Genomic DNA, 14,183 nt, shown 5'->3' with positions numbered 1-14,183 from the left:
TGCGGTTGAGTCCACTGCTTTCTGGTCCAGGCACCAACACCAGTGGTGAACAGTTTGCTGAATGCTTAGTGCTCTCCACAGGCCAAACGGCTCTCTCGGAGACTCCACAGTGGCTCAGTGGATAACACTTTCACCTCACAGCAAGAAGAGCCTGGGTTTGATAAGCCAGGGTATTTTCTGTGTAGAGTTTGTGTGTTATTCCTGTAACTGTGTGGGGTTCCTATGGGTGCTCTGGTTTTCTCCCATGTACAGTGCCTTGCAAAAGTATTCAGCCCCCTTGAAGTTTTCAACCTTTTGCCACATTTCAGGCTTCAAACATAACGATATGAAATTGTAATTTTTTGTGAAGAATCAACAACAAGTGGGACACAATCGTGAAGTGGAACGAAATTTATTGGATATTTTAAACTTTTTTTAGAAATAAAAAACTGAAAAGTGGGGCGTGCAATATTATTCAGCCCCCTTGCGTTAATACTTTGTAGTGCCACCTTTTGCTGCGATTATAGCTGCAAGTCGCTTGGGGTATGTCTCTATCAGTTTTGCACATCGAGAGACAGAAATTTTTGCCCATTCTTCCTTGCAAAACAGCTCGAGCTCAGTGAGGTTGGATGGAGAGCGTTTGTGAACAGCAGTTTTCAGCTCTTTCCACAGATTCTCGATGGGATTCAGGTCTGGACTTTGACTTGGCCATTCTAACACCTGGATACGTTTATTTGTGAACCATTCCATTGTAGATTTTGCTTTATGTTTTGGATCATTGTCTTGTTGGAAGATAAATCTCCGTCCCAGTCTCAGGTCTTTTGCAGACTGCAACAGGTTTTCTTCCAGAATGGTCCTGTATTTGGCTCCATCCATCTTCCCATCAATTTTAACCATCTTCCCTGTCCCTGCTGAAGAAAAGCAGGCCCAAACCATGATGCTGCCACCACCATGTTTGACAGTGGGGATGGTGTGTTCAGGGTGATGAGCTGTGTTGCTTTTACGCCAAACATAACGTTTTGCATTGTGGCCAAAAAGTTCGATTTTGGTTTCATCTGACCAGAGCACCTTCTTCCACATGTTTGGTGTGTCTCCCAGGTGACTTTTTATAGATATCTTTGAGAAATGGCTTTCTTCTTGCCACTCTTCTATAAAGGCCAGATTTGTGCAGTGTACGACTGATTGTGTCCTATGGACAGAGTCTCCCACCTCAGCTGTAGATCTCTGCAGTTCATTCAGAGTGATCATGGGCCTCTTGGCTGCATCTCTGATCAGTCTTCTCCTTGTTTGAGCTGAAAGTTTAGAGGGACGGCCGGGTCTTGGTAGATTTGCAGTGGTCTGATACTCCTTCCATTTCAATATGATCGCTTGCACAGTGCTCCTTGAGATGTTTAAAGCTTGGGAAATCTTTTTGTATCCAAATCCGGCTTTAAACTTCTCCACTACAGTATCTCGGACCTGCCTGGTGTGTTCCTTGGTCTTCATGATGCTCTCTGCGCTTTAAACAGAACTCTGAGACTGTCACAGAGCAGGTGCATTTATACGGAGACTTGATTACACACAGGTGGATTCTATTTATCACCATCAGTCATTTAGGTCAACATTGGATCATTCAGAGATCCTCACTGAACTTCTGGAGTGAGTTTGCTGCACTGAAAGTAAAGGGGCTGAATAATATTGCACGCCCCACTTTTTAGTTTTTTATTTCTAAAAAAAGTTTAAAATATCCAATAAATTTCGTTCCACTTCACGATTGTGTCCCACTTGTTGTTGATTCTTCACAAAAAATTACAATTTCATATCGTTATGTTTGAAGCCTGAAATGTGGCAAAAGGTTGAAAAGTTAAAGGGGGCTGAATACTTTTGCAAGGCACTGTACAAAAACATGCAGGCAAGCTGATTAAAGCTGCTAAAACTTGTTAAGTGTGTGTGTGTGTGTGTGTGTGTTTGTCCTGTGATAGACTAAATGAATTTGGTTGAAAGCTAATTTTTAAAGATAGTAGAGCTATTACAAATTTGAGCAAGCTCAACCAATCATAGCTAGAAAAATTAAAAGGCTGTATTTTTAATGGCATGTTTTTTAAGTCTTTATTAAAGATATATTTATGAGTCTGACATCAGTTTACTCTAGTGTCAGGTCAGACTAACATTTTCTGACTGTGTTTTTCATAGATAAATGGTCAGGATGTGCAGGACCGCGAGGAAGCAGTGGCTCTGCTCTCCTGTGAAGACATCAGGAACATTGTACTGCTGGTAGCGAGACCAGAAATGCAGGTGAGAAAATTAATAAACACACGCACACACACATTTAAATCTCTCCACACCAGTAGGACATTATTACTGGTCAACCTTCAAATTACACAGAATTTGATTCTATAATGGCAACCCTTGAAGCACTTTAGGACTTATAAAGGTGTTTCCCTCCAGCACTTAACAGAACATAAAAAGACATGGCATTTCATTTTAATTTCTCCCCGTAAACATGCCAGGAGACGAGGATGTGCCCTATTCTCTTCTCATGCTGAGGACCAACACATACACCGGTTGTGTTTTATGTTTTTTTTTTCTTGGTGTAATTGACTTCCAGCCATCACCCATAAAAAAACTAATAGCATGCTAATACTGGATGAGTTCAAATCTCAAACCGGGCTGAATGGCCGTAAGAGGCCAAGGCAGCTGAGCTTGTCTCACCATTAATGGACCACCTTCTCTCTCTCTGTAATTAAATACATCTCGGATAATAAATTTGAATCCATAAATATGGATTATACTTTATGGCGAGCACCAGGCAGAGAGCTGATGTTAGAAATTAACTAAGAGGGTCAGAAGACTAGCATGCTGCATATTGACTGTCTCATATAAAAGCCAGGTTCATTAAATGCCATGCAAACGTTTATTATCCTGCTGAGGGTCCATCTGATATAGGCATTGCAATATTTGATAACTTGAGCAGGCTTGTAATTAAGTACATGCCCTTGATCTGTTCATTACAATCCAATAGAGCACTAAAAACAATTCCCAATCTTTCTCAGAGTTCAAATGTGTTTGCTTGTTTGGCTTTGTTTTTATTGCTGTTTGTACACCGTTTCTGCAGTCTAGTAAATGTTTCGCTCTCTTTTCTGAAGCTGGAGGAGGCCTGGCTGGATGACGAGCACACAGAGTTCTTGGAAGAACTTAAAATGGAGATGCTGGAGGAACAAAGGAGAGAGGAGGAGGAGATGGACAGAGCAGCCAGAGAAGATGAAGAACAGGTTGGTGGTAGAGTAATACTGGAGCACAAAGCTTGGAATAACTGTACATTGTATAGATTACTCTGACAGTGTCAGAGAGGATTTATATTTATACAGCGGTACCTTGAAACTCGATGTCAATTGGTTCTGGGAGTGGCATTGAGTTTCAAGGTATTTTTTCCCCATAAGGATGTATGGGAAACCTATTAATGTGTTCCATGGTCCCGTGGAACTGCATATATTTTAGGCTAATGTAAAATGATGGGGTTGTTTTTGACACTTATACACTGAAAATAACACAAATATAATATAAAAACACTAAAATAAAAACAGTTAAAATCAATAAAAAATACAGTACAATAAAACCTGCTCTTTACCTTTACTTCTTAATCGTGGAGATGCTTGATCTTGGAATACCACATTTCATTCAGTAAAGCATTCACATGAGTAGCGGCACAATCACTTTTGCGCTGCTTTTTAACGATAAGCGTTTTAAAGACAAAAAATCAATTCTTACAATTTCTTAGAACCCCAAGCTATAACACAAGTTTAAAAGTGAAACAGTTGAAAAATCCAGCTAAACACAGATACATGTGGAGCTTTCAAGGTGAATTTGACGATTATTGCACACAAATGCACATTCGTCTCGTATTCGCACTTTGATGACGTTTTACTGCACCATTGAAATTACCACAATTTGAAATTAACAGAACACGTTGAGTTTAAGGGAAACCTTGAGTTTGAGGGTACAAATTTCTGGGCGAAGGGCGTTGAGTTTCAAAGATTTTGAGTTTAGGTGACGCTGAGTTACAAGGTACCACTGTATTCAAAACAGACTAGCCCAGCTTAAATTCCAGGATTAGGAGAATTGTGACACTTGACCTAAATACTGGGTCCATACCCAAGATCCAGTTTGGACTCATTGGTGAGAGGGAGTTATAGTCTAAGCCTTGTTAGAGAAAAGCAGTCCCTCACTTCATGTATTTTATTTGCTTTTACTGAAGACATCTTAATGGCTGTGGTAAATCTGAGTAAATGTTGTTGGCTTTTATATCATAAAGAATTTGTAATGCATTTATAAGGGTTGTAATCGGTCATGTTTTATTGTCCTTATTTCTTTATGCACCATTATTCCAGTCACTTAATTATTTATCTTGTAATACATTGAAGGCAGGAATACGCCCTGGACAGGCTACTGGTCCATTACTGTATCAACTATTTAGAGTAGAGGCAATTTAGAGAAGCATGTCCACCTGATTTTATTTGGAACAGTGGTAGAATAGAGGGCAGAGCTTTGATCTATCAATTAAAAGGTTGAAAGTTCAAATCTCAGCTCTGCCATGCAGCCACTGTTGGGCCCTTGAGCAAAGCCCTTAACCCTGTCTGCTCCAGAGGTGCCATACGATGGCTGACCCTGCGATCTGACCTCAACTTTTAAACGAGCTGGGATATGCAAAGAAAGAATTTTGCTGTACTGTACACCTGTATATGTATAATAAAATAAATTTATTTAATAAATTTATCTATTTGCGGCTTTTAGCAGACGCTGTTGTTCAAAGCAACTTACAGTTGTAACAATTCAAGCAATTGAGGGTTAAGGGCCTTGCTCAAGAGCACAACAGTAGCAACATCACAGTGGTGGGGCTAGAACCAGCAACCTTTCAAATTCTAATACAGTACCTTAACCACTAAGCTACCACTGTTTAAGCAGAACACAAAAAACACATTGTTGCACATGGAGAACATGACTCCTTACCGACTTGACCAGAGGTATTCCAGAGGGATTGCATCTGCACTACTTGCTGTTCCACTACTTTGTTGTAGAGTTGAGCAAAATTTTGCAACACAAACATTTCTTAACCGAGGGATGGAAGTTTTCTACGACCTTGTTGAACTAAAGAGCAGATGTGAAAAATGCATTTATTACATTACAACTAGACTTCTGCACTAGTATTTAGAAGGTCGCTGGTTCAAGCCCCACCACTGCCAGGTTGTTGCCGTCGGGCCCTTGAGCAAGGCCCTTAATCCTCAATTGCCCATACTGTAACTGTAATGTAGGTTGCTTTGGATAAAGGTGTCTGCTAAATGCCGAAAATTTTAATGTTTTCATTTAGATCATAGACCAGTGATCAGTTAGCCTTACACTTGGCCTCTAAAACAGTTTTCACTTGGCACATGTTTGAAAGCCTCTGTGCAGGTAGACAAAATGAAGCAGTCTCTACTACTCAAAGAACAAGATTTGCTCTTACATCAGCAAGATAAGAACACAGGTAGTGGAATACAGGGTAATGATGCATAATAAAACTAACAACTAGGAACAGGTGCGAACAATGATCAGGACAGACTAAACAGCAGGAGGTTTCTATGACAAACTGCTTGCTTAATGGCTAGCCTAGCAGGGGGGTGACTAGAGGGCAGATTGGAACACAGAGGAGCACAGGCAGTGGTACTGCAACTTAATAAACAGTTTCATGGTTCTGTTATAATGAGTATGAGTTGATGGAACTAGTATATAAAGACAGACATGATTGGGTTTGATGACTAACACAGTATAAACTGGAGCTAAATCAGTTGGTGCCATTAAAATTCACACAGAACATCTGGACACTGGCACATGTTTATTGTATTAAATAGGTTTGTATGATTTTGATTATCCATCTGTACTATACAACACATAAAACTGCAACAGGATCGATAGTGTTGCATATTGACTCATAGAGCTTTTGTGGATTTTAATGTTGAAGCAAACATGAACATAGGTGTTCATTAAAATGCAGGTAAGATGCATATTTAAAGGTGTTTTCACAGCTGCAGCTGTTGTTCCAGACACACATTTGTTTGGACTCTGAGTTGCATTTGTTTAGACGTGTGTAAAAGAAGTTTTAAGCCTGGTTTAAGAGTGCAGGCCACACCTTTAACTATGATGATTGGACTGAATGATTATAAGAATGGAGATAGGGAAGGGAACTGAGCATATTGTGCGGGAGTTCAGGGTGGACTCTTCTTAGTTTTTAAAAGCTCTAGTTAGATTAATACTACCTGTTTACACAAAGGTAACATTTTGAGCTAAAGCACCAATAAAGGCATCAATAGGAGTGCTGAGAATCTTTGGCTCTAGCTGTTGGTCCTTGTCGTTCTTTGGCTTGGTAGTTGGAGATTAGCTGGTTATAGCATCACTTGAATCAGTGTTATGCTTACGATGACCAACACAAGATTGGAATGTGTGGTTTGCTAGTTTTGCTAGTTTGATCACAGAGAACATGGAATAATGAGTAAATATACACTGATCAGCCATAACATTAAAACCACCTTCTTGTTTCTACACTCACTGTCCAGTTTATCAGCTCCACTTACCATATAGAAGCACTTTGTAGTTCTACAATTACTGACTGTAGTCCATCTATTTCTCTACATACCTTTTTAGCCTGCTTTCACCTTGTTCTTCAATGGTCAGGACCCCCACAGGACCACCACAGAGCAGGTATTGTTTAGGTGGTGGATGATTCTCAGCACTGCAATGACACTGACATGGTGGTGGTGTGTTAGTGTGTGTTGTGCTGGTATGTGTGGATCAGACACAGCAGCGCTGCTGGAGTTTTTAAATACCGTGTCCACTCATTGACCACTCTATTAGACACTCCTATCTAATTGGTTCACCTTTTAGATGTAAAGTCAGAAACGATTGCTCGTCTATTGCTGCAGTTTGAGTTGGTCATCTTCTAGACCTTCATCAGTGGTCACAGGACACTGCCCACGGGGCGCTGTTGGCTGGATATATTAGGTTGGTGGACTATTCTCAGTCCAGCAGTGACAGTGAGGTGTTTAAAAACTCCATCAGCGCTGCTTTTTCTTATCTACTCATACCAGCACAACACACACTAACACACCACCACCATGTCAGTATCACTGCAGTGCTGAGAATGATCCACCACCCAAATAATACCTACTCTGTGGTGGTCCTGGGAGAGTCCTACATTAAAGAACAGCATGAAAGAGAGCTAACAAAGCATGCAGAGAATCAGGTGGACTACAGTCTGTAATTGTAGAACTACAAAGTGCTTCTATATGCTAAGTGGAGCTGATAAAATGGAAAAGAAGTGTAGAAACAAGGAGGTGGTGTTAATGTTATGGCTGATCGGTGTATATACAATTATGATGTGGTAAAAGTTTCATGTCTTTTCCCCCCAAACTTATGTCATTTCATAGATTCATGTACGATTTACTGCACCAGCCTTTGATCTTTCTTTAATCGCAGGGGATCTGGGGTTTCGTTAAATCATACCACATATAAAATCCTATTCTCTTCTAAGGCCATGAGTGCATAAGTACATGGATTGATGTGATTAGCTAAAGTTGCTGCATTTTATCTTGTATTCTGTTCTATAAAAGTAAGGAATTGGACACTGAATAAATTGCAGAGACTATATATACTTCATATACATGTCATTTTGACTCAGGTATTCAGGCCAAGTTTGAAAACAGCCATAAAATTGTTGAGAAATATGGCCAGTGTGAATTGGCCTTTAGATTAATACAGGGCAAAAACACACAAGGACAGGTGCCAAGACTAACAAGGAGCAGGAGGTAGGGGATAGTAGGAGAGACTGGCGCAAGAGGGACTAAAATATGAGCAGAGTCTGGCACAAGAGGGACTGAAATGTGACCAGACACAGAGTTGGGATCAGTGCCAGTAACTGAGGTCAGAGTCTGGAACTAAGTCAGAAGAAGGAGGGCCTGGGACTAAGTGATAGGAACAAACAGAGACACAGAAGGATATTTATTAGGTCCAAAAAAAGAGACTGGATCAGGATTAGGAAATAAGATTGAGGCTCAGGACTAGGACCTGAGTATGAAGCCAAGCTCTAACTACACACCCAGAACTTGGGAAGTCTTTCCCCAAACGAATGAGATGCCAGTATCCTTTATTTGTTTTCGAGGAACTAAGAGGTTTGGTGTAACATTTGGAACTGTCCTGGATGAGCTACCCTAGAGAGGTGTGACGACCCCTTTTCCGGAGTGGTCCCTACATACTGAAACCACACTGAGCGAAGGCTGTGCCAGTTAATAGTGTGGGCTTACCGCTCATGTTTCTCAGCCCCCGGCTTGTATTTAGGGTTCCCTATCTTCCCAGATGGCCGGAGCAGCCTGTCATACTGTGACATCCATTTCTCAGTTCTGTGCTATCCCTGTTATATCCACTCTCACTTGCAGGCTGCAAATATTTTTGTGCCTTTCAAACCCAAATCATTTTTATTAGTATTTTTCTCACATTCAAAATATCTCTTTCTCTTCAGGTGAGAACAGGAGAGCAGGAGGACATGATGGGCAGCAGTGCTGGCTGCTCCTTTAGTCAGGAGAGGAGCTTCACTGCCGGATCCACACGTCATGGGTCAGAGAGCTCTGAGCAAAGTGTCCTGGCCCAACTCCAGAAAAGACTGTCCAGGTGTCTGAGGCAGCGAAAGGAAGGCCAAGACTCACCCAAGGAAGACCTGGAGGATGACCGTTCTGAAGGTGAACACTACCAGCAGCTGCTACAGTTAAAGTGCCAGATCCGTAACAAGGGCGAGTACGACCTTTTCTACAGCCGGAGCAGCACTATCGAGTGCAGCCTGACCGAAGAGGCTGGAAGCAGTGGCATGGAGCGTGAGCTGCGCCTCCTCAACGAGGAGCTGCGCAGCATCGAGCTGGAGTGCCAGAGCATCATGCAGGCACAGCAACTCCGGAAAAGGGAGCAGCAGCAGGTGTTGTCTTCCAAAGAACTAGGGAAGCAAAGTCCGCATCGAGGCAAGCTCGCCAATATCAATGAGCGACCGGAGAAGTCGGACAAGGACAGCTCGAGCGCTTACAACACGGCAGAGAGCTCAAGAAGCACGCCGCTAGCCATGGACCGCTCACCTGAACATTCTGTGCATAGAATGGTCACCCTGACCAATCAGAAAAACCTTAGGACCAGTATTCTTGCAGGACGAGGTTCTCAGTTTCCTCCTGTGAGGAGGGCTCCTAGCGGCAGCCCAGACCACAGCAACTCCTCTGAATCAGAGCAGACACCCCCTGCAGAGGAAGAAATGTCACCGGAAAAAGCAAAGACTCTTACCTCACGCATTCCCTACCTCTCCCCCTGCCACCAGCCGGCAGACATTCCTGCCCATGCAACACACTACCAGAGCTACATGCAGCTGATTCAGCAGCGGTCAGCTGTAGAGTATGCACAGTGTCAGCTTAGCCTTCCTGCACAACCCTCCGAGCCCAAACTCGAGTGGAAGGTCAAGATTCGCAGCGACGGTACTCGCTACATTACCAAGCGGCCAGTCCGGGACCGGCTGCTCCGCGAGCGTGCGCTTAAGATCAAGGAGGAGCGCAGTGGTGGGATGACCACGGACGACGATGCAATGAGCGAGATGAAGATGGGACGATACTGGAGCAAGGAGGAGCGCAAGCAACAGCTTTTGAGGGCCAAGGAGCAGCGGCGGAGACGCGAATTCATGCAGCGCTGCCGGCTTGAAAGTTTAAAAGAGTGCCCGCAGAGCGGAGGGGAGGGCCGTAAGGAGCTGAGCATCATCGAGCTCAGCCAGCGGAAGATGATGAAAAAGCGCAACAAGAAGATACTGGACAACTGGATGACCATTCAGGAGCTAATGACGCATGGAGCGAAAGAACCCGAAGGGGCCAAAGTTCACAATGCCTTCCTTTCAGTCACAACTGTATAGTGAGCCGTTTGGACTCAGAGTCTACCCCATGTGGTATAATCTACTTTTGCCTCGTTCAATGTGGCAATTTTTATGAGAGGAACACAAAGAAAAGAGTATTTTTCTCACTTTGTTTAATATGAAACATTTTGTAAGCAGTTTATCAACAGTTTCATCACATGTTACTGGAATGATTTTTTTCCTACAGTTTTTCATTACACCTGCATTGAGAAACTCTTTGGTGCAAAAATTCCTAAGTGCTAATTTATGTTAAAAGCTGCTTTCTTGAGTGTTTCGGTTCTTTGCTGCTTCTCAGTTATGTATTTTCTTTATGTTCTTATTTCTCTAAGGTAAAATATAAACACCCATCCAATTATCTGCTTCAGTTTTTCAGTTGGGACTTGTGGAAATGTAATTTTATATATTATGTCAAGATTCACTACAGCATTTCTCTTAAAAAAAACTTTCATCAGTCTTACCCTATGTTCACACCCAGACCGAAGTTACTTGGCTACATGTGTGGGGTTACTAGATTTCAGCTGTTGCAGAATGGGACTTGACTGGAGGTCAATTAATTCTCAAGTCTTTTGAAAACACATACAAATTAGTGAAGTGTTTAGACCACGTGTCAAACTCAAGGCCTGCGGGCCAAATCCGACCCGCCACGTCATATTAAAAGACGTATTACTGTCTTAAAATACACTGTTAAATTGTATAAACTGAATCTCCCACAATGCATGCCAATTTTGTGACCCGCAAAGTGACCACATCCCGCCACTAGATGTCAGTGTTTCCACATCAGCGTTTAACTGGGGTGTGTTTTCCAACAAGTGATGTTGAGAAAAATTTACAAATAATCCCAAAATGTACAAGAAGAGAAAACTGATGCCGCTCAGGTGGCGCAGCGGTAAAGTACGCTAGTGCACCAGAGTTGGGGTTTCGAATACATTGTATCGAATCTCAGCTCTGCCTTCCGACTGGGCTGGGCGGGCTGCATGAACAACGATTGGCTGTTGTTCATAGGGATAGAGGGTAAAAAAGTCGGATCATAGGTCCTCATAACTGGTGCAACTGCGGCCCCTGCTGGCTTACTGATGGCGCCTGCACAGGGCTGAGGAATAATGCTGATGGGGTAATTTAATGAAAGATGGGAAGGTGAATACAAGTTGCACAAGTTACAAGAAGAAAAACCGGTACGTCTCTTGTGTCTGTGGTAAAGGAGTACAATATAAATGTAGATATACAGTGGGGCCAAAAAGTATTTAGTCAGCCACTGATTGTGCAGGTTCTCCTACTTAGAAAGATGAGAGAGGTCTGTAATTTTCATCATAGGTACACTTCAACTATGAGAGACAAAATGAGAAAAAGAAAACCAGGAAATCACATTCTAGGATTTTTTAAGAATTTATTTGTAAATTATGGTGGAAAATAAGTATTTGGTCAATAACAAACAAGCAAGATTTCTGGCTCTCACAGACCTGTAACTTCTTCTTTAAGAAGCTCTTCTGTCCTCCACTCGTTACCTGTATTAATGGCACCTGTTTGACCTCGTTATCTGTATAAAAGACACCTGTCCACAGCCTCAAACAGTCAACCATGGCCAAGACCAAAGAGCTGTTGAAGGACACCAGGAAGAAAACTGTCGACCTGCACCAGGCTTGGAAGAGTGAATCTACAATAGGCAAGCAGGTTGGTGTGAATAAATCAACTGTGGGAGCAATTGTAAGAAAATGGAAGACATACAAGACCATTGATAATCTCCCTCGATCCCGTAAGGTCAAAATGATCACGAGAACGGTGAGCAAAAATCCCAGAACTACACGGAGGGACCTGATGAATGACCTGCAGAGAGCTGGGACCAAAGTAACAAAGGCTACCATCAGTAACACACTACGCCGAGAGGGACTCAAATCCTGCAGTGCCAGGCGTGTCCCCCTGCTTAAGCCAGTACATGTCCAGGCCCATCTGAAGTTTGCCAGAGAGCATATGGATGATCCAGAAGAGGATTGGGAGAATATCATGTGGTCAGATGAAACCAAAATGGAACTTTTTGGTAAAAACTCAACTCGTCGTGTTTGGAGGAAGAAGAATGCTGAGTTGCACACCATAACTACTGTGAAGCATGGGGGTGGAAACATCATGCTTTGGGGCTGTTTTTCTGCAAAGGGGACAGGACGACTGATCCGTGTTGAGGGAAGAATAAACGGGGCCATGTATCGTGAGATTTTAAGCAAAAACCTCCTTCCATCAGTGAGAGCATTGAAGATGGAACGTGGCTGGGTCTTCCAGCATGACAATGATCCCAAACACACCGCTCGAGCAACAAAAGAGTGGCTCCGTAAAAAGCATTTCAAGGTCCTGGAGTGGCCTAGCCAGTCTCCAGACCTCAACCCCATAGAAAATTTGTGGAGTCCGTGTTGCCCAGCAACAGCCCCAAAACATCACTGCTCTAGAGGAGATCTGCATGGAGGAATGGGCCAAAATACCAGCTACAGTGTGTGCAAACCTGGTGAAGACTTACAGGAAACGTTTCACCTCTGTCATTGCCAACAAAGGTTATGTTACAAAGTATTGAGTTGAACTTTTGTTATTGACCAAATACTTATTTTCCACCATAATTTACAAATAAATTCTTTAAAAATCCTACAATGTGATTTTCTGGATTTTTTTTCTCATTTTGTCTCTCATAGTTGAAGTGTACCTATGATGAAAATTACAGACCTCTCTCATCTTTCTAAGTAGGAGAACCTGCACAATCAGTGGCTGACTAAATACTTTTTGACCCCACTGTACATTATAAATATGCAGTATAAATGTGCCATTTGGCAACACAGAATTTAGCCTCCAAGAAAAACAACAAATTGTCTAAGACTAAAAAGGCAGACTGCAATCACAACAGGATACGTTCTAATCGGCCCTTTGAGGGCCACCATAATGCAGATGTGGCCCTCAGTGAAAATGAGTTTGACACCCCTGGTTTAGACTCTTCCTGGACCCCTGTTGGCTGTGAGACATTATAATACATTTTAATATGGGAAAAAGTTTAGTAAGTCTTAAAATATCAAAGCAGAACCCTAGCAACACCAGTTATTCTGCGAAGGTAAGAAACAAAAGAGTTCGCTTTTAATAATCCTAGTGAGTCATACATACAGTATGCCTTTACTTTCCTTAGTTTCGACTGTCAGAATTTTTAGATAATAATGATCACATTTACTTTAGTCACATACAGTCCTCACTGGATCATAGTCATGGTTTCACATGAATGAAGCAGCACAATTAAAATTTGATCTTCATGGCGTCTCAATTATAAACCCAGATTAAGCTGGTTAAAACCGGCAGACCTGGCAACCTCATTTACAAGTAAAGTTCAGCTTATGCAGGGTCTTATGAATAGATGTGACAAATATGTATTTATTATTTACAACCCTATGATAAATACAGCTTGTATTAAACCATGCAGAACCACATTACATACAGTACTATATTTATGTACCATTAGTGGTGCACAGCAAAGCCATGGTGATTTAAGAGAACTACAGCATTACTGGCTGTCCATGTGGTAATTAATCTTACCTGACATACAATTTTATTTCTCAGGCATTTTTTAATTTAAGTAAACCGCTTCTCCTCCAAACAAACACCTGATGGAAACTGAAAAGAGCTGAAATGAAGCTGCATTTGGTTATTTCCTTATCTGCATCAGGTTGAACTCAGGTTGGCTCCTATTGTTTTATATCTCCAGCCTTCAAGTATTATTAATGGTTTCCAGCAGCTCTTTTGTGTTACTGCTGGTGTGAATACATGGTAAGACACTAATAGTCCGATTACACAAGTTCAAACACAACCACCAGCAACAGACCTATACCAGCAGACAAACTATGTGTAGCTGTCCTGGACAACCTCATTTAAGAATGTGTATTTTTTTTCTTATACAAACCTCCATTCCATTAAAGTTGGGACAGTATGTAATATGCAAATAAAACAGCAAGTTGACATTTGTAAATCTACCCTGGCTTTTGTTTACAAATAAAAACAATAGAAAGACAAGATATTTTGCCTCATTAAGTTTTCTCCTGCAACATGTTCCAAAAATGTTTCAAACAGATCATTTAATTATGCTTGGGTATAAAGGATCATCCAAGAAAGGTCTGTTTATAAGCATGGATGTGTGAAGCCCCCAAAACACTACTAATCTCTATATAGACTCAGGTATACTTCCACAAACCACTGTTATTAAACAGCAGCATCAACAAATGCACTGGTCTATTAACAATGGTTTGTTAATATC

General features: G+C 41.8%; 1 protein-coding gene across 1 annotated transcript in view; it reads left to right on the top strand.

Annotated features, from left to right (window-relative positions):
• Positions 1–10,050, top strand: part of pdzrn4 (PDZ domain containing ring finger 4) — a 91,099-nt gene extending 81,049 nt beyond the window's left edge. The window contains exons 6-8 of the mRNA XM_063002937.1: positions 2,152–2,253; positions 3,105–3,230; positions 8,504–10,050. Of these exons, the coding sequence (XP_062859007.1) occupies positions 2,152–2,253; positions 3,105–3,230; positions 8,504–9,916 (1,641 nt within the window). The 3' untranslated portion in view covers positions 9,917–10,050. The remainder of the gene's footprint in view (positions 1–2,151; positions 2,254–3,104; positions 3,231–8,503) is intronic.
• Positions 10,051–14,183: the final 4,133 nt, after the last annotated feature.

The sequence above is a fragment of the Trichomycterus rosablanca genome, chromosome 1, assembly GCF_030014385.1.
Source record: "Trichomycterus rosablanca isolate fTriRos1 chromosome 1, fTriRos1.hap1, whole genome shotgun sequence".
Lineage (NCBI taxonomy): Eukaryota > Metazoa > Chordata > Actinopteri > Siluriformes > Trichomycteridae > Trichomycterus > Trichomycterus rosablanca.
The sequence above is the reverse complement of the archived record's forward strand: the minus strand, read 5'-3'. Positions and strand labels throughout refer to the sequence as shown.